The sequence below is a fragment of the Sinocyclocheilus grahami genome, unplaced genomic scaffold, assembly GCF_001515645.1.
Source record: "Sinocyclocheilus grahami isolate Dianchi unplaced genomic scaffold, SAMN03320097.WGS_v1.1 scaffold176.1, whole genome shotgun sequence".
Classification (NCBI taxonomy): Eukaryota; Metazoa; Chordata; class Actinopteri; order Cypriniformes; family Cyprinidae; genus Sinocyclocheilus; species Sinocyclocheilus grahami.
This window is the reverse complement of record NW_015505355.1, coordinates 1,159,092-1,179,769: the sequence shown is the minus strand read 5'-3', so window position 1 is coordinate 1,179,769 and position 20,678 is coordinate 1,159,092. Positions and strand designations below refer to the sequence as shown.

Genomic DNA, 20,678 nt, shown 5'->3' with positions numbered 1-20,678 from the left:
AAGTAAGATTACAAAAATGTAATACTGAAGACTTCTTTCAAAAACAGATCAGTACTAAGTAAATAGTTTGATAAAGAAAAAAGTGACTTTATTCTGAAAGTGTGTTTTGTCTTGAGGTTTTCTCTCTGTGTCTGGTGTGGTTTAGCGATGGCTGGACCGAGGCCTGTGGTGATGAGCGGACCGTCTGGAGCTGGCAAAAGCACTCTGCTGAAGAAGCTGCTCAAGGAGTTTGATGGCGTATTTGGCTTCAGCGTTTCCCGTAAGTCACATACTGAAGTACAAATGCTGAAAAATTAAAAATAACCAAGAATGATCTTTTACCAGATACGACGCGGAGCCCCCGTCCAGGAGAGGAGGACGGCAAAGGTTAGGCTTTTGATCTGCTACAGAAACACAGTTTTCCTGAAAATATCATTGCATTATCCTCACTGAAAAAGCATGACACTTTCACAACAATGACATACGTTCATTACATAAACAGCTAGTTATTTGAGTGACTAGTCAAACAGAATCTCTTCTTAAGGCCTGCTCACCACAAGACAAATGTTTGGTGGAAAAATTTGGTGCGATTAAACATTTTAATTTGAATGAACGGCAGTTTATGTGGCTTTTCAGGCCAAGTTGTTTGATAAAAAAACCATAGCAAAACATTTTTTATATATATACATATACAGAGTTCTGGCATGAAACTCTGGATGGCGCAGTCCGATAGGTCTAACTCAGTCTGACCTACTGACATCATTATCACCTGGCACAGCTGATTGGTTGGTATCGGTAGCCAATGAGCTCACTGCTCAGCATTCAAATATATGACTAGTGCTTACCGTAGCAGTTGTAGCTTGCTTCAGAAACCCTCCACCTTCCCCAGCTCCACCTGTATTGATCTGCTACGAGGTGATTCATGTATGCTATATGGGGGTTATTTCATGTATGTTATATTTGCAGCAGCAATATTTCTTACATGCTCACAGCAGCATGTTGTGGATGTATTGGCAGTAGCAAGTCTCTGTACTTACAGCAGCAGTGTAGCAGATCTAATCCAGCCAAGACCAAACACATTAACATGGTCATGTACTTTACCATGCCAATCCCTCCAAGAGTTGTCATGACAGAAATATATTTATCTATATATCTGTGGCTGTTTTACTTTTTTTCTTCTCTGTGACAAGCGGGTGTCAGAAACCGAAAGTTACGCAGTGCTGCCATTGTCTTTATGTAGATGAAGTATATTAATAAAAAAAGAAATACAAATAGGGTATATCAACATTTTGATAAGCAAATGGCATATGATATATTTTTTCCATACCTTCCGCCTACTGTCAAAGTGTGAAATTGCCTTTTCATTTATCCATCTGTTTTTTTGTTTGTATTTTTCACATTGGTCTGAGACAAATGGAACGTGAAAATGAGTTTTTGTGCTGAACATTAGTGTTGGTGAGAGCAGACCTTCAGCTGTAGTTTCTTATACACACGAGATTCACACCGCAAAGTCAATTCATGAACCTGAATAATTGATTGACACATTGATGAGCTAAAAATGGGGCGGCAGCTGTAAATGAAGCACTCAAATACGTGCTTTATGAATTTGTGTTGTCAGTTTCTTGTCATTTCTATTGGTATTCTGGCTTATCAGTCAATGAGAGACCTATCTTCTGAAAAATTCCCCCTTTTTTTTCAGATTATCATTACGTTACCAGGGAAGTGATGCAGGCGGACGTAGCTAAGGGTGAATTTCTCGAGAATGCGGAATTTTCAGGGAACATGTATGGAACAAGGTATAGTTCCCTTATTACGAGACTTGTTCGTATGTGAAAGTACATCGCTGACACTTTGATACTAATAGAATTTCCTAAAGGTTTTTGTGATAACTGAATGGTCTAGAACAGGAGTGTCCAATCTTGCAGAGTTTGATTCGCTGATCCAGCTGTGTTTGACCCTCTGGTGCCTGGTGTTTTTTCAATTAAATGAATGTAGTATTTTTTAGTTTTTACTTTATTGTACTAAATTTTATTTAGTCTTATATAGACAGGTGTGTGGCTTTCCTAATCAAGTCCAATCAGTATAATCAAACACAGCTGGACTCAAATGAAGGTGTAGAACCATCTCAAGGATGATCAGAAGAAATGGACAGCACCTGAGTTAAATATATGAGTGTCACAGCAAAGGGTCTGAATACTTAGGACCATGTGATATTTCAGTTTTTCTTTTTTAATAAATCTGCAGGGGTGCTGTGTGTACATTAATGAGGAAAAAATGAACTTAAATGATTTTAGCATATGGCTGCAATATAACAAAGAGTGAAAAATTTAAGGGGGTCTGAATACTTTCCGTACCCACTGTATATATATACATATACAGAGTTCTGGCATGAAACTCTAGATAACGCAGTCCGATAGGTCTAACTCAGTCTGACCTACTGACATCATTATCACCTGGCACAGCTGATTGGTTGGTATCGGTAGCCAATGAGCTCGCTGCTCAGCATTCAAATATATGACTAGTGCTTGCTGTAGCAGTTGTAGCTTGCTTCAGAAACCCTCCACCTCCCCCAGCTCCACCTGTATTGATCTGCTACGAGGTGATTCATGTATGCTATATGGGGGTTATTTCATGTATGTTATATTTGCAGCAGCAATATTTCTTACATGCTCACAGCAGCATGTTGTAGATGTATTGGCAGTAGCAAGTCTCTGTACTTACAGCAGCAGTGTAGCAGATCTAATCCAGCCAAGACCAAACACATTAACATGGTCATGTACTTTACCATGCCAATCCCTCCAAGAGTTGTCATGACAGAAATATATTTATCTATATATCTGTGGCTGTTTTACTTTTTTTCTTCTCTGTGACAAGCGGGTGTCAGAAACCGAAAGTTACGCAGTGCTGCCATTGTGTTTATGTAGATGAAGTATATTAATAAAAAAAGAAATACAAATAGGGTATATCAACATTTTGATAAGCAAATGGCATATGATATATTTTTTCCATACCTTCCGCCTACTGTCAAAGTGTGAAATTGCCTTTTCATTTATCCATCTGTTTTTTTGTTTGTATTTTTCACATTGGTCTGAGACAAATGGAACGTGAAAATGAGTTTTTGTGCTGAACATTAGTGTTGGTGAGAGCAGACCTTCAGCTGTAGTTTCTTATACACACGAGATTCACACCGCAAAGTCAATTCATGAACCTGAATAATTGATTGACACATTGATGAGCTAAAAATGGGGCGGCAGCTGTAAATGAAGCACTCAAATACGTGCTTTATGAATTTGTGTTGTCAGTTTCTTGTCATTTCTATTGGTATTCTGGCTTATCAGTCAATGAGAGACCTATCTTCTGAAAAATTCCCCCTTTTTTTTCAGATTATCATTACGTTACCAGGGAAGTGATGCAGGCGGACGTAGCTAAGGGTGAATTTCTCGAGAATGCGGAATTTTCAGGGAACATGTATGGAACAAGGTATAGTTCCCTTATTACGAGACTTGTTCGTATGTGAAAGTACATCGCTGACACTTTGATACTAATAGAATTTCCTAAAGGTTTTTGTGATAACTGAATGGTCTAGAACAGGAGTGTCCAATCTTGCAGAGTTTGATTCGCTGATCCAGCTGTGTTTGACCCTCTGGTGCCTGGTGTTTTTTCAATTAAATGAATGTAGTATTTTTTAGTTTTTACTTTATTGTACTAAATTTTATTTATGGAATGGTTATGATCCATTTATTACCTGTTAACCACTTTTTGAGCGCAGACTTAAAACTTAAACTGACATAAATGTTTAATGCTTTGGAGCACAGACTTTGCTTTGGTCTCTTTTTAAAGAAGACACTTGGAAAATAGCTTCTGAAGTGAAACAATATATACTGTGTATATATCATATAATATGAAAAATGCACAAAATATTTACATTTTATCTGAAATATGTAACGTTTTGCTCTCAAACTGTGTGAAAACCAAAGCCCTATATCGAAACGAGTTGTGTTCCAAATATGAGGTTGACATATCAAAAAAATGAGTTTTCAGTAAGATTTTGTTTTGGGCGCAGTACCAAACGTTTCCACTTGATGAAATACGCTTCCCATTCGTTTCCAGTGTGGTCATTTTTGACTGCAAACAGTACAAGTGTGGCTATTTTTATTTATTTTTTTCAGGACCATTTAATCTTTTCGAATCATGTTCTTTACCAAGTTTCGTACAATTCCGATGAAGTAAACAATAAATAAATAAATACAAATTTTGTCAAAAATGACCGAACGGCACCAGAGGGTTAATTAGGTTGGAGCTAAACATCTGTTAGTGATGGGAAGATTGGATTATTTTACTGACGTTCTCGTTCATCAAAATAAATGTAGTCAAGCCATTCAGTTGATTAGAGTGGCATTAAATATTATATTTTCAACAGCCAATTTCTCCGAACACGTCCACCTATGCAATCTTGATCATATTCCAAATGAGGAAATCATCATATCACTAATGTTTGTACTCGTATAGAGAAATACTGTATATGCATGTAATTGTAACTAACATCATTTTTGCCCCGTTTACAGTAAAGCAGCTGTACAGGCCGTCCAGGCCCAAAATTTGATTTGCATTTTGGACATTGACATGCAGGGAGTGAAGAACATCAAGAGAACCGATCTCAACCCCATCTATGTGTCCATCCAGCCTCCGTCGATGCAAACCCTGGTGAGAAATCAGCCATCTTTTTTGAATTATCCGTCTTTTTCACGTTTTATTCGAAAACTTCATTTCTTCAGGAAAAACGCTTAAGGGATAGAAAAACGGAATCTGAGGAAAGCCTACAGAAACGTTTACATGCAGCCAAAGTTGACATGGAAATAAGTAAGTGTCCGTTCCTGTGCGAATTATTTTTGAGTAAAATACTGCAGTAATTGTTTTCACATCTAACTGTTATACATCCATATTTCAGGTAAAGAGCCAGGTTTATTTGATGTGCTGATTATCAATGATGACCTCGACTTAGCATATGGGAAATTAAAAGATGCTCTTCTTGAGGTAAGATTTTCCAGTCACTAAGGGCCAGATTTACTAAACATGGCAAATTAGTCAGACTGCAATCCCTTTAAAAACCGCCAATGCTTTTTTGCAAAAGATGCCCGTTCTACTGTTACATCCCTATTCATTATAACATCCCTCTAATGTCTTCCTCCTTTTATCTGTGATCTCTTTCTGTCATGTGAGAGTAAGCTCCTCGTGGTTTCTCTTCCTCAAACAGGAAATCCAGAAGGTCAGAGACACCAACAATTCCTAGACGAGAGCACACCTGCTAACCACAGCGACCTTCAAACCTCAACATTCCACCCAGGAAAGACTTTCTGAGGTTCAGTCGATACTCCCAACACCGCTGAACGTCAAACATTTATACATTACTATACGGTGCAGGCTCAAATGATATATTCTGAGTTTATTTCATGACCACGTACGTTACGTAATTCCTGGGCTAAAGGTCAGAAACATGAAGATTCAACCAAGAAACACTCTGAAAGTCCTTGTTTTTGAAAAGTTTGTTTTGATTTTTGAACGATGGAAGAGACGGTGCATAATACAGATTTTATATATCCATCTAGCACGTTCACTAATTTATTGGGGGTTTTTTCTATGCTGATATTTTATTATAACTCATTCTTTGCGGTTGCAAACACAACGCAGCTTTCCATTCGCAACATTTTAACATTCAGAGCTATTATCTGCACATACGAGCAGCGTGTCGCACCTGCTTTCACTCAGATATAATTGCATCTGAACGTCTGACAAGTCGAGGAAAGCCTGGTTTCTTAACTAATACCTAATTCTTAAATGATGGAAATGTTTGCGTCTCATCATGTTCCGCGTGCACATTACATGCACATTACTCGGAATCAGATTACGCTTTGTAAATTTCACTTTAATATGTTTACCAGCTTTGAAAGTTTTATAGAGTTCAAAGCCGATGCAGGCTTTGTTTCAGACTCTGTTTTTTAGCGCAAGGCAGCTTATAAACACAGCCACAAGTCTCTTAGTAGGTTTAGGAGACTAAACTAGACTTGATGCTTTTAGTCTTATACAGCTGATCTTTAGTAGATCGTTCCAGTAGTTCTGATCTATTCCTGTTAATATTAAATGTGACCATCAAATAATACATCATTTTAAACTGAAATTATAGATTACATGCACAATTCATTTTTTCTTCTTACCGAATTTTACCTAAATTCTTATTATAATAAATGTAACAAAACAATGGATTGGGTCGTTTGACCCACTGATAGTATAAAAAGTGATTTCACATGATAAAATACTCAAAAATGTGAAATCATGAGCTAAATGGAGGTTTCAGTCCACCTGGTATGTATAAAAGTTTTAAAATGGGCTCTTGTGTTTTTCTATTGAGCGCACACACACGTTTATATTTGTTTCTCCCAACCTTCAAAGTACTGTATGTTACTCATTGTCCATTGAGTGTGAAAAAGATGTAATATAATAACTTGTGATGTACAGACCTACAAATGAAACATGAAGTTTATCAAAATGGAACAAAGTTTTTCCTAAAATGGCACAATTTTTAAAAAAAATCAGAAGAAGCCAAATGACCAGACACCAGCTGTTTCCGGCATGTAGAGCGACTTTGTGTATGTGGCGCATTTACAAGTTGACTTGTTTTGTGTTTTTATTTTTAAATATAGTTGTCAAGCCATGGTTTGCTGTCTCTAGGGAATCTTAGAAAACTGCAGAACTCATGCCATTCCTTACTGCATCTCAAACATTTCCTTGAAAGAAATCTGTCAAATGTTTGTGGTGTATGTGAAATCTGAGAAATGCAGTTAATGTCTAAGCCAAATGTCACCGGTTTCTTTTTATTTTTTTATTCTAGAACTAATTTACATGTACCATGCAAGTGTAATAAAACTGCACTATTACGGTGACGTATGTGACTGTTTGATTAGTTATCAGTCGAAATATACATTGTAATATCTTATTTGTGACCACAAAAGCAGTGTTAAGTCGCTGGAGGATATTTGTAGCAAACCAAATGTCACCGGTTTCTTTTTATTTTTTTATTCTAGAACTAATTTACATGTACCATGCAAGTGTAATAAACTATTACGGTGACGTATGTGACTGTTTGATTAGTTATCAGTAGAAATATACATTGTAATATCTTATTTGTGACCACAAAAGCAGTGTTAAGTCGCTGGAGGATATTTGTAGCAATAGCCAAAAATACATTGTATGGGTCAAAATTATTGATTTTTCTTTTATGCCAAAAATCATTAGGATATTAAGTAAAGATCATGTTCCATGAAGATATTTTGTGTTTCCTACCGTAAATATATCAAAACTTAATTTTTGATTAGTAATATGCATTGCTAAGAACTTCATTTGAACAACTTTAAAGATGATTTTCTCAATATTTAGATTTTTTTGCACCCTCAGATTCCAGATTTTCAGATAGTTGTAGATCAGCCAAATATCGTCCTATCCTAACATGTATATATCCTATTGTATTTGATGATATTGATGTTATGTTAATAATGGTTAACCCTTGTTTAAATTTTAGTGCAAACAACATACATTTTTACCAAAATGTGTATTTTTATATTTCACCCACATTTCCTTTCATAAATCTAATTCACACTAGTTAGATGTCCCAATCGAAACCCATTAAAACTGCAATATTTAATCCAGGTAGCAATTAATATGACAAAAAAACACACAAAATCTATTATTTTCCATATATTAACTGCTAAGCATGAAAAAATATAAAAGTTAATGGATTATGTTTTGTCTGTGTACCCATGATTCACTGTAGATTAACATTAAGCCTGCTATTAAATACATCCGGTCACACTTTAGTTTTGGAACCAATTCTCACTATTAACTACAACTTTTGCCTCAATAAACTCCTAATCTGCTGCTTATTGATAGTAAGGCAGTTGTTAAATGTAGATCTGGAGTAGGGTTAAGGGATCTAAACCATGATCATGCAGAATAAGACACTGATATGTGCTTTATTAGTATTAAACAGCCAATATTCTAGTAATATGCATGCTAAATAAGCAACTAGTTAATAGTGAAAACAGGATCCTAAACTAAAGTCCTTTGGGAATGTTTGGTTGCCATCGAGTCAGATACGGGAGTCAAAGTGGAGCGGCAAAACACAGTTTCTTTTTATTCCAGGAAATAGTCTCTATTAATGAAATATTAAAGCTCTCAGCTGAACAAATTCTAGTACTTGTATTAAGTTCTAATATTTTAAACAACAACCAAGCATGTTTTCCACAAGCTTAAGATTGTGAGAAACAAACAGGTACAATACAAAAGTGCAAAATGTAACATAAAACATTGTGAAATGAGAGGTAAATGTGAAACAGGACTCAACAAAAGAAGCAAGTCGCTGGCTAATATTCACATCAGCAACACTGAGATGATGATGATGATGAAGACCAGCTATACATAATGAATGGTGTGCAGTACGGCTGAACTGAGTGGCTTATTGAAGCAGGCTGTGAATCTTCTGGCTGACGGCTGATTAGAAGTGCTGTTATACAAATGTTTGAATTGCTCATGATCTCACAGTGTCTCAAAACGAAGTCTAAAAAGACTCACCTTGACACTTACTTCCTAAACGAGCCTCACCAAACGCACAGGCTAACATATGAGACCGATCTCTGGTGGTCTTCTTCACTCATTTAAAAATGATAATAAATTAGACACTGTAAAACCAGTTTCATGTTGCTGGGTGTGAATATGTGGCCTATCAGAGCACAGCTACACCTCCATCACAGCGGCTGGTGATCATGTTACCGATCTCTGTCCATGTGTCCAGATGGGGGTCGTAGATTTCGACCGAGTCGACAGTGACCGGCGCTGAAAAGTCCCGGCTAGAGGTCCGACCTCCCACCGCATACAACAAACCATTAACGGCTGCAACCGTTACCCCAGCGCGCGGGACAGCCATCGACGCCACCTCCACCCACTTCTCCTGCAACACCAGAGCCATATGCATACGACTCAAAACATCTGCATAAAGGCTTGCATTTTTAGTAATGTCAACAGTGTTGCATGTAGGGCTGCAACTAAGGATTGTTTTGATAATTCTGTTGATTATTTCTTAAAAATCCAAATATTTGTTACAATTTAATCATTTAAATTAAAAAAGTTTTAATTAATTATTAAAAATGTTATTCTACATCCTGCCCAGTGCTGTCTTCCAAACAACGTGCAATCTGAAGTCTGAAAACAAATAGTGAATGTATCTGTGTAGGCTATGTATACATTATGTGCAAAAAAGGGTCAAATATATTACATTCTATAACAAAAACAAATGTTTGCTTATCATTTTAAAGCTGAAGTTAAAATCACTAAATTAAAAATCATAAAACAAAAGCACACACTAAACAAGGAACAAGCACTCATCCGAACCAAGTAATTCTATCATATTTACGTCAATTAACTACTTTTAATTCCCTTTACTATGGAAGCCCATTTCCGCCACAAGACTAAAAAACTTTTTTATCGCAATTGAGAGTTTATTTTCTCATAATTCTGACTTTTTTTCTCAGAATTGCGACTTTATTTCTTGCAATTGCGAGTTTATAGGCTTTCTCGCAATTCTGAGTTTGCATCTTGCAATTCTAACTTTTTTTCTCAGAACTGCGAGATATAAACATGATATTGCGATATTTTACAAAGTCACGATTATAAGAAATAAAAACGGAATTGCGAGATTTTTTTAAATCACAATTGCGATTTCATGACTTTCAGTTGCAAGATATAATCCTGCGATTCTAAAACGAAAAGTCAGAATTGTAGATGAAAAATCGCAATTACGAGAATTGTTAGAAAAAAAGTCAATTATTTTTTTTATTCTATGGCAGAAACAAGCTTCCATACTTTACTGTTACTGGTCTCATAAAAACACAATTCTTCGTGTTACATGTACAATTGTTTAATTTCTATCAAGAAATATTTTAGTAAAATGTATAAAGTCAGAATGATTGCATGCTCCGTCTGTTTGACGCACAGGACAAGCCGCATTAAATGATATGCTTATATGTTTGTTATTTCTGTAAAGTAACGTGACCGGCAGATGTGCACAGTGCATAGATGAATCAATAATCAAATTCATCCGGTTATTTTCATTATCGATTAGTTGTTGCAGCCCTATATGGATCAGACGTTATGGTGCTCTAACCTCCTCCAGGCAGTACTTCTCCACTGTGTCCAATGATCCCAGAGCCTCGTTCCAGCCTCCTACAGCGTAGATGCAGTTATTGAGGCTAGCTACACCCACGTACGCCCGTCGGGTCACCATGACCGGCAGGGCGCTCCAGCGGCGAGAGATGGGGTCGTAAACCTCAGCCGAGCGCAGCTCCGTACCCTCATCACTGATGCCACCAATCACATAGATGAAGCCTGGAACAGACGCACAGCATACTGAAAACAAGGGCCTGCATACTTTCTTCATATTTCCACAGTGCACTAAAAGTATGCACTGGCTTGGTTACTGGTTAACGTTATTTTCCCTGCCAGAGTGCTACAGCGGTGGTGTATTCTTGTAGGCAGTGCTGGGTAGCAAACAATCACATAAAAAGATTCCAGAAATTAGGTACTTGTAATTAGATTACATTTTAAAATGCTTGTAATCAGATTACAGTTACTTTTCTATAGATTACATGATTACGTATGCAGACAACGGTAGTAAATTATTCATTATTTATTGATTCACCTTAATCTTTATTCTCTCCCTAAAATTCTACACTTTGATGGTTGACTATTTTAAAAAGAGTTTTTAAAATGAAATCCGTTTAATTTGCTATTTTCGCTTTTCATCAACTCACAAACTACAGTTTGGTAAACCCTGGCATACTGTAATGTTTAATACATTTCATGATGTTGATAAAGAATTGAATAGATTTTCTTATCAGTAATGTCAAAAGTAATCTAAAAGTAGTTAGCATACATTACCTAATATGTGTAATCCAATAGATTATGTTACAAACTACAATTTCCGTCATGTAATCTGTAATCAGTTACTAACAGACTACAATTTGTAATCTACCCAGCACCGTTTGTTGGCCAAAACCCTAAAACGAGTTAGCATTGTAGCACTTCCAGTGCCATCTTCATGAAGTCAGTGGGTGGTTTTCTTTGTGTGTTTTTGGTTAAATGCCTGAAATAAGGTGTGTAGTTAACACAAGCTTAAAAGATTTCATCATTCGCTTGAAATGCATGTTCAAGTCCAATGAATTAAACCTTCAAAAGTCATTTATTAAAGGAATAGCTGACCCAAAAAAGAATATGTTGTCATCATTTTCTCACCCTCACGTCATTCCGAATCTGTTTAAGTTTCTTTCTTATGTTGAACACAAAAGATTTTTTTAAAGAAAGAAACTCATGCAGGTTTGGAACGACATGAGGGTGAGTAAATGATGACAAAATGTCATTTTTGGGTGAGCTTTTCCTTTAACACGGTTGGGTTTAACAAGGTACTTGCGTACCTTGCAGCTCACAGCAGCCAAAATAATATCGAGGAACAGCCATGCTCCCAATAACCTCCCATTTATTTTCTTCTGGGTCATATCGTTCCATGGTCTTCCCGATTTCTGAGCCAATCCAGCCACCTGAAACCATAACCATTTACATTCAAGCCAGACATTTTTATGCAAAGTAACATTCATTGCCCTCAATGTGTACATTTTATCATTGCATGCATGCATTGCCAGGGAAAACATGACCTTGGCAGGAATGTTGCTAAAAGCGTTAACAAATCACAAGGTGTTACAGTGCGACTGAACAAAACCCTGAAGAGCGAAGCAGACTGACAGTGCCTAAACTCATCCAGCCGGAAAGCATCTAAATCTGCGTACCAAGTGCGTAAAGAGCTCCATGACAGGAATAAACTCCAACCCCACAGCGTGGATAGTTCAGAGACGCCACTGCCGCCCACTGCTTGGTCACTGGGTCGTACCGCTCCGTGCAGTCGAAAATCATGGAGTCCTTTTCTCCTGTGCAATACAAGACGGCTGTATGTTTATTATTCCCTCAATTGTAAGTCGTTTTGGATAAAAGCATCTGCTAAATGAATAAATGCATTGTAAATGTAAATGCAGTGCAGCATTTGGGATCATTTAGTGCGTCACAAATCAAAATATGTTGCAATGAGTTTTCCAGATAGTCTGCTATTTCCGGTGGAAATTTGAAGTGCACACTAATATTGCCCAAAACCCACTGCGCACTGGATGAAGATTTGATTTGATTAGAACAACAAACATGAATTAAAAAGTGTCCAAAAACTGAAGCATGGTGCAATGGCTAAGTAGAAAGGTTTAGAAATAATTAGTAGTTTCTTGCACAGAGCAATTGTTTCGCTTCACAAGACCCAAATATATCGTCAGGAGCCACAGGGATTCATTTTGTGTTGCCTATATATGCTTTCTTTGACTCTCAAAGTGATGGTAGCTGTTGACTTGCATGTTATTAACTCTTTTCCCGCCACACATCTTCTGAAAGAGTACTGAATATCTGTATCAAAACAAGGCGAAGAAGAAGCAGAAAGCAGTGGTTGCGTATGTAAGCAGATTCATATGTAAAATAATGCCAACATCACACATTAAACAGCATATCAAAACTGCCTAATGTTACCAAATTAAATGTGAGCCTGGAGCACAAAACCAGAATTAAGTCGCTGGGGTGTATTTGTAGCAATAGCCAACAATGCATTGTATGGGTCAAAATTATACATTTTTATGCAAAAAATCATTAGGATATTAAGTAAAGATCATGTTCCATGAAGATATTTCGTAAATTCCCTACCGTAAATATATCAAAAATGCATTTTTGATTAGTAATATGCATTGCTAAGAACTTAATTTGGACAACTTTAAAGATGATTTTCTCAATATTTTGATTTTTTTGCACCCTCAGATTCCAGATTTTCAAATAGTTGTATCTCAGCCAAATATTGTCCTATCCTAACAAACCATACATCAATGGAAAGCTGTATGTATAAATCTCAATTTCTTAAAAAATTGACCCTTATGACTGGTTTTGTGGTCCAGGCTCTGATAAATCATAACCCCTTTCTCATATCAAGCCGTTTACAGATTCTTGGCAGAATGTAGTAGTATTGCACAAGCCCCTCCCACGATTGTTGATCGACGCTAATGTTTTACTTTAGACCCGCCCTGAGTAGCAGAGGACTCAGGAAGACAAGAATGTCTCCTAAGCGATCGAGGTGTTCTGTTGTTGCATGTAATAATGAACATAGCAGTCCTCATTTATTTCTGACATCTGAGCCGCTGAAGACGCAGTGGATCACGTTTGTTTTAGAAGGGAATGCGCCCCCGATCTGCCTAAATGTGTTTATGTTCGCGCGACTCATTCGTGATCCAGCTTCCCATACTTTTTTTTATGAACCTTTACAAATCGCCCTTTCCTAATAATGTGCTAGTTTGCAACTGAAGTTAAGAGTCTCTCAGAGAGCGGCTCGGAAGAGAGGGGCGGGGTCAGCAGAGCTCATTAGTATTTAAAGCAACATGCAACAAAACGTGTCGCTGTGAACAGAGCTGATTTTGACAGGGTAAAAAGGGTGTTGTTTTACACTACCATTGAGAAATTTTAACCAAAGTCCGTTATAGACTTTTCATTAAGACCCTAAAGAATCATATCAACTTGTGGAAAATGGGCATCCGATGACCCCTTTAATACATTTTCATTTGAAACTTTTTTCTTTTTCTGTCCTTATATTTTTATGATCATTAATTATCTTGTAACGCATTTTGAATAACCATTGTGTAAGAATTTATAGTTTAACATAACCTGCATTGCCTATATTATTTGACAGAAAAATATTTTATTCTTTTTTTTTGCTCTTAAATCCTCTTAAAATGCCTCTGTAACATTTCTGTAAATTATAACCTTGTCAGACTACGTGAAAGTTTCTTCCAATTATGTCCATCTAATCAGAGGATACAAACATGAGTCTTGAGCGGTGAGGAGCACTAAAGTGAAACACAGCATCTCTCTCACCCTCGATGTACTTGTAGAGTCTCTGTGGAGACAGCAGCGGGAAGCGCACCGGTTCCAGAACTTCCACCACATGCTTCTTCCTGTGCGGCACGTCGTGGTGCAGCCAGTCCATAGCAGCCGTGAACACCTGATACTCGTCTTCGATCCTGAGCTCCTCACTGCGGAGCAGCTTCACCAGCTGATCTTTAGACAAGCTCGAGAACTCTTCTGAGGCACACACCTGACTCCAGAATGCAGAGGTTTTCAAAACCACAAAATACTGACAGTCGTGAAGGCTAAATATTTGGAGCCCTACAAGAATCACTGTAGAGCAAAAGTGGGCAATACTCATAATAGTGATAAGTCATTTATCTTGATGCCTGCCCGGAGTAACCTGCCGTTAAAAATCCTTCTGTTGTGTTGGTCAGTTTGACCTGCATTCGATTTTCAAAGTGCTTGAAACACTGGTTTAACTATGATTTTTTTTACTAATATTAATTTTTTTTCTCAATTAGGGTCACGAATGTACATGCAAAGTTTCAACACATAGGTTTGTTTTGGAAAGGCTGTACGAATTTTGTTTACATCAATTGTGTTTGGGGTCAAATTGCAATTTGCCAAAAATCAACGCTTTGTAAAACAACAAAGAGTTAGGTAAAAAAATGAAAACCTTTACACTGAAATACAAGTGCTGTCTAAAAAATATACAGCCATGTAATATGTAAAATACAGACATTTATCGAAGAAGACACAAGACACAAGAAACATTGTGCGTAGGTCCCCTTCAAAGGTGATTTTAGTTTTGGGAAAAGTCAGAAGTCGCAAGGCATCAAATTTTGAGCTGTAGGGGGCCATCTGAGCACCAGTTACCCACAGCTGCGGCCGTTTTCATCGTTTTGCATTTCTCATATTACATGGCTGGAATCTGGATACTTTCCGGACAGCCCTCGTTTGATATATGCGTGAGAATTTATGAAATTTACGACTGAAATGTAAGGCTAATGTTGCTAAAGCTATGCCTGTTTTCACTGATGCTGCCTTCACGTGCTACCAGAATGATTGTAAATAGGAATGTGGTAGTTAAAAAATTGCATATGAAAGCAATGTCGACCGCTTGAATTTTCGAGCTCATAATCACAAGTAGGACTTCTAAAGTTTGTGACAGCAGCTAAGGCACCATGAGACCAGCTGTCGTTATTTTATCGCACCGTGCTCCTCGTCTGTGCAATTCATAAACGATCATTTATTATGCACATCATTTATCATGACTTTTAAACCGAGTATGTTTTCTGTAAAGATAACAGGCTTGTACTAATAGTGGAATGTTTATTTGTATGCCAGAGCTTGAGCTCTTGAAGCTCCGCCCTCTTCTGAAAAGCAGCAGCTCATTTGCATTTAAAGGGACACACACAAAAACGGCGCATTTTGGCTCAAAGCCTAAAAGTGGCCATTTTAACAAGCTATGAAAAATTATCAGTGGTGTATTTTGAGTTAAAACTTCACATATACACTCATCTTTAAGTTATGAAACGTACAAGATGTTTTAATGGTACAAAGGCCTCTTATATGTCAAAAGATCAACGCATGACACATTTAAATCCGTGAATCAGGGTTAAAAGAAGCAAAAACTCAATGCTGAGAATATTTGAAACGGAAAACTGTGAACCCACCTCTAGAAAGTGGACATGGATGTAGTCTTCAGTGAACTGTAGCAGCTCCATACAGGCGATCTGCTCCAAAAAGCGATAGATCCCCACACAGTTGGATGGGTCCATATGAGCCCGCAGGAATTCTCCACATATATCCACCACCTCACTCAACTGCAGCATGTCTGCAGCCACCATCAGCTCCTGCACAGTGTCCACCGTCACGTCAATAGAGCCTGTCAGGAGCAAAAGAAGAGCGTTTTAATATGTTTGCCATTCATACACTGGGAAGAGTTTGGGAAATGTGGAGCTTTTACATTACACTCTTATGCACACTGCAAAAAAGGCTTATCTTGCTTAGTATTTTTGTCTCGTTTCTAGTCAAAATAACTAAAAATTCTTAAATTAAGATGCATTTACTAGATAAGCAAAATGACAAGATATTTAGTCTTGTTTCCAGATGGGGAAAAAACTGAATTACGAGCATTTTGCTTAAAATAAGTAAAATGTTCTGCCAGTGGGTTAAGTAAAATATTCTTGTCTGTACTCTGCTTAATAGCCCGAGACAAAAGAGCACATCTCAAAGTCTCTATTATATTCTGGTCTCTCAAGTAACTCAATGTAAATAGTCAAATGCCAGCACACCTCTCCTCAAGAAGTTGGATGATTTGAGGTATTGTTCACATAACTGGTAGAGTTACACCTCGACGTTTAAAACGTCTTGTTAGAGGTTTGTTCAATTGAGCAATATTAAAGGAATAGTTCATCCAAAAATGAAAATTTGGTGAAAATTTACTCAGCCTCAGGCTATCCAAGATGTAGACGAGTTTGTTTCTTCAACAGAGCATTGCATCACTTACTCACCACCAAAGGATGCTCTGAGGTGAATGGGTGCCGTCAGAACGAGAGTCCAAACAGCTGATAAAAGCATCACAATAATCCACAAGACTCCAGTCCATCAGTTAACATCTTGTGAAGTGAAAAGCTGTGTTCATTAAGATGCTTTTAACTTCAAACTGTTGCTTCCAGCTAAAATACAAGTCCATAATCCATAATAACGCTTCCTTCAGAATCAGTCTGAATCAGAAGAGAAATCTGCACAGATCAAGCTAGCACTGTTTACAATTATGTTGCGCTATTACGGATTACAGACAACTGTCTTAATGATGGATTTGAGTCTTACAAACAACTGATGGACTGGAGTGGTGTGGATTATTGTGATGTTTTTATCAGCTGTTTGGACTCTCATTCTGACGGCACCCATTCACTGCTTTCCGGACAGCCCTCGTTTGATATATGCGTGAGAATTTATGAAATTTACGACTGAAATGTAAGGCTAATGTTGCTAAAGCTATGCCTGTTTTCACTGATGCTGCCTTCACGTGCTACCAGAATGATTGTAAATAGGAATGTGGTAGTTAAAAAATTGCATATGAAAGCAATGTCGACCGCTTGAATTTTCGAGCTCATAATCACAAGTAGGACTTCTAAAGTTTGTGACAGCAGCTAAGGCACCATGAGACCAGCTGTCGTTATTTTATCGCACCGTGCTCCTCGTCTGTGCAATTCATAAACGATCATTTATTATGCACATCATTTATCATGACTTTTAAACCGAGTATGTTTTCTGTAAAGATAACAGGCTTGTACTAATAGTGGAATGTTTATTTGTATGCCAGAGCTTGAGCTCTTGAAGCTCCGCCCTCTTCTGAAAAGCAGCAGCTCATTTGCATTTAAAGGGACACACACAAAAACGGCGCATTTTGGCTCAAAGCCTAAAAGTGGCCATTTTAACAAGCTATGAAAAATTATCAGTGGTGTATTTTGAGTTAAAACTTCACATATACACTCATCTTTAAGTTATGAAACGTACAAGATGTTTTAATGGTACAAAGGCCTCTTATATGTCAAAAGATCAACGCATGACACATTTAAATCCGTGAATCAGGGTTAAAAGAAGCAAAAACTCAATGCTGAGAATATTTGAAACGGAAAACTGTGAACCCACCTCTAGAAAGTGGACATGGATGTAGTCTTCAGTGAACTGTAGCAGCTCCATACAGGCGATCTGCTCCAAAAAGCGATAGATCCCCACACAGTTGGATGGGTCCATATGAGCCCGCAGGAATTCTCCACATATATCCACCACCTCACTCAACTGCAGCATGTCTGCAGCCACCATCAGCTCCTGCACAGTGTCCACCGTCACGTCAATAGAGCCTGTCAGGAGCAAAAGAAGAGCGTTTTAATATGTTTGCCATTCATACACTGGGAAGAGTTTGGGAAATGTGGAGCTTTTACATTACACTCTTATGCACACTGCAAAAAAGGCTTATCTTGCTTAGTATTTTTGTCTCGTTTCTAGTCAAAATAACTAAAAATTCTTAAATTAAGATGCATTTACTAGATAAGCAAAATGACAAGATATTTAGTCTTGTTTCCAGATGGGGAAAAAACTGAATTACGAGCATTTTGCTTAAAATAAGTAAAATGTTCTGCCAGTGGGTTAAGTAAAATATTCTTGTCTGTACTCTGCTTAATAGCCCGAGACAAAAGAGCACATCTCAAAGTCTCTATTATATTCTGGTCTCTCAAGTAACTCAATGTAAATAGTCAAATGCCAGCACACCTCTCCTCAAGAAGTTGGATGATTTGAGGTATTGTTCACATAACTGGTAGAGTTACACCTCGACGTTTAAAACGTCTTGTTAGAGGTTTGTTCAATTGAGCAATATTAAAGGAATAGTTCATCCAAAAATGAAAATTTGGTGAAAATTTACTCAGCCTCAGGCTATCCAAGATGTAGACGAGTTTGTTTCTTCAACAGAGCATTGCATCACTTACTCACCACCAAAGGATGCTCTGAGGTGAATGGGTGCCGTCAGAACGAGAGTCCAAACAGCTGATAAAAGCATCACAATAATCCACAAGACTCCAGTCCATCAGTTAACATCTTGTGAAGTGAAAAGCTGTGTTCATTAAGATGCTTTTAACTTCAAACTGTTGCTTCCAGCTAAAATACAAGTCCATAATCCATAATAACGCTTCCTTCAGAATCAGTCTGAATCAGAAGAGAAATCTGCACAGATCAAGCTAGCACTGTTTACAATTATGTTGCGCTATTACGGATTACAGACAACTGTCTTAATGATGGATTTGAGTCTTACAAACAACTGATGGACTGGAGTGGTGTGTGGATTATTGATGTTTTTATCAGCTGTTTGGACTCTCATTCTGACGGCACCCATTCACTGCAGAGCATCCACTGGTGAGCAAGTGATGCAATGCTACATTTCTCCAAATCTGATGAAGAAACAAACTCATCTACATCTTGAATGCCCTGAGAGTGAGTACGTTTTTAGGAAATGTCCATTTTTGGGTGAACTATTCTTTTAATAGTGATGCTGACCATTATCAAGCACCACTAATTAACTTCCCACAGGTCACTTTTAACCCCAAGGCACTCGAAAGGTTTGTGAAAAATAAAAAGCCTTTATAATAAAACGGAGAGTTCCGGTCCTTGATTCTGATTGGCTGAGCCGCGTTCGAAGCTGTTGTAAAATCGACGTATTTGTGAGGTTTTTTTTATGTAAATCCATGTGAGAATAAAGACTTTTGAGTGCCTTGGAGTTCAAAGTTTTTGATGAATTAAAAAAAATCCCGCATCCAAAGAGCACCGATTTATGGACTGTATACCCCAGTAGCTTTTTCTTCTGCATGTTTCTGATTGATGGACAAACACATGTATGACACCAGCATACCAGTGTAAATAAATTCTAGGAGAATTTCAAAGACGTCAGCTTCCACTCCAACAATGCGAACCTCCTCCTCATGGGCTTCGCTCATAGCTCCAGAGAACAGAGCAGCGAAGTACGGGCCGCTGGCAGCCAGCACCAGCTTATGGACCCCGAACACCCTTCCGCCTACCAGCAGCCGCACGTCGCAGAAGTCAGACTGCTGGCGCATTTTGTTCATCTGAGCTAGCAGGAGCCCAGCGTGTCTGTCCGAGGAGAAAATCCCACGATCGCTCGCCGCCCCGGCCTCAGCTCCCGCCGCGGAGCGCCGAGGGTGCGACAGAGATGGACCAGCGGAGGACATGATGATTCCAGCTGGACACCACAACAATGCTCTTTTACCTAACACACACACACACACACACACACACACAGAAACATTTAATACTTCTAAAAATGCACTTACTACAGCGAGGCCATCCATTCACAGCCGACCTGAGAAGGCCTATTTAATTGCAATTCAGTTCCAAAATTAGAACCGAGATAGCAAACAAGCAGAATGCAGACTTTCGATGCAAACTAGTATTTAAGGAAAATGTTATATTTGACTGCATATTATAAATTATCTCTCTTGTTTGTGAAGTATGCCGGAAGAAATTTAATTGCACAAAATTATTATCATCAAAATGTAAAATCAATTTTTAACCCCCAAAATGGAACATAAAGATATAACCATATAATCAACACATTCAAATGTGTGTCAATATTTGCATTTCTGATTAAAACGTTTACATACCCCTTGCAAATTATGCAAGATTTTAACAAAATAATAGGATCGTAAACATTTATTTTATTTAGTACTGTCCTGAATACATCTTTTCTCACATGACGTCAAGACAAAATAAAAACTGAATTTACACAAATTAACTAGTTCAAAAGTTTACATACCCTTGACTCTTAATGTGTGTTGTTGTTGTTGTTACCTGGATGATCAATGGCTGTTTTTTTATTTATTCTGATGGTCCAACTGTTCTTCAGAAAATATTCCAGCTCCGGCACATTCTATGTTGAAGAAAGAGAAATATCATTGTAGGAAATGAAGAAGATAGGAGAATCGAATTAACAATTAGAAATAATATTAAGAATATATTCAATCCAAAAATAGAGGGAGAATCTCTGCTTTGATAGCCTACACTTCCTAGAAAACATGGGTCTAATATGTAGAATCCCTGTTGAAAAAACAGCATAAACTGGTTAGGTATGTTTTGACGCTGGGATGCTGGTTTAAGATGGT

General features: G+C 37.7%; 2 protein-coding genes across 4 annotated transcripts in view; one reads left to right on the top strand and one right to left on the bottom strand.

The window, feature by feature from the left end:
- guk1a (guanylate kinase 1a) overlaps nt 1-6,555 on the top strand; it is an 11,061-nt gene extending 4,506 nt beyond the window's left edge. For 2 of the 3 annotated variants that reach the window (XM_016283614.1, XM_016283613.1), the window contains exons 2-8: nt 146-259; nt 325-366; nt 1,679-1,775; nt 4,545-4,683; nt 4,755-4,839; nt 4,928-5,013; nt 5,234-6,555. In XM_016283614.1, coding sequence (XP_016139100.1) covers nt 146-259; nt 325-366; nt 1,679-1,775; nt 4,545-4,683; nt 4,755-4,839; nt 4,928-5,013; nt 5,234-5,269 — 599 coding nt within the window. In that variant the 3' untranslated portion in view covers nt 5,270-6,555. The remainder of the gene's footprint in view (nt 1-145; nt 260-324; nt 367-1,678; nt 1,776-4,544; nt 4,684-4,754; nt 4,840-4,927; nt 5,014-5,233) is intronic. The other variant, XM_016283615.1, reaches the window with a different exon arrangement.
- Nucleotides 6,556-8,474: 1,919 nt separating this feature from the next.
- Nucleotides 8,475-20,678, bottom strand: part of ipp (intracisternal A particle-promoted polypeptide) — a 13,092-nt gene continuing 888 nt past the window's right edge. The window contains exons 2-9 of the mRNA XM_016283702.1: nt 19,412-19,786; nt 17,659-17,870; nt 13,974-14,245; nt 13,888-13,889; nt 11,865-12,002; nt 11,496-11,618; nt 10,190-10,410; nt 8,475-8,977 (exon numbers count right to left, since the gene is read on the bottom strand). Of these exons, the coding sequence (XP_016139188.1) occupies nt 8,753-8,977; nt 10,190-10,410; nt 11,496-11,618; nt 11,865-12,002; nt 13,888-13,889; nt 13,974-14,245; nt 17,659-17,870; nt 19,412-19,748 (1,530 nt within the window). The 5' untranslated portion in view covers nt 19,749-19,786 and the 3' untranslated portion in view covers nt 8,475-8,752. The remainder of the gene's footprint in view (nt 8,978-10,189; nt 10,411-11,495; nt 11,619-11,864; nt 12,003-13,887; nt 13,890-13,973; nt 14,246-17,658; nt 17,871-19,411; nt 19,787-20,678) is intronic.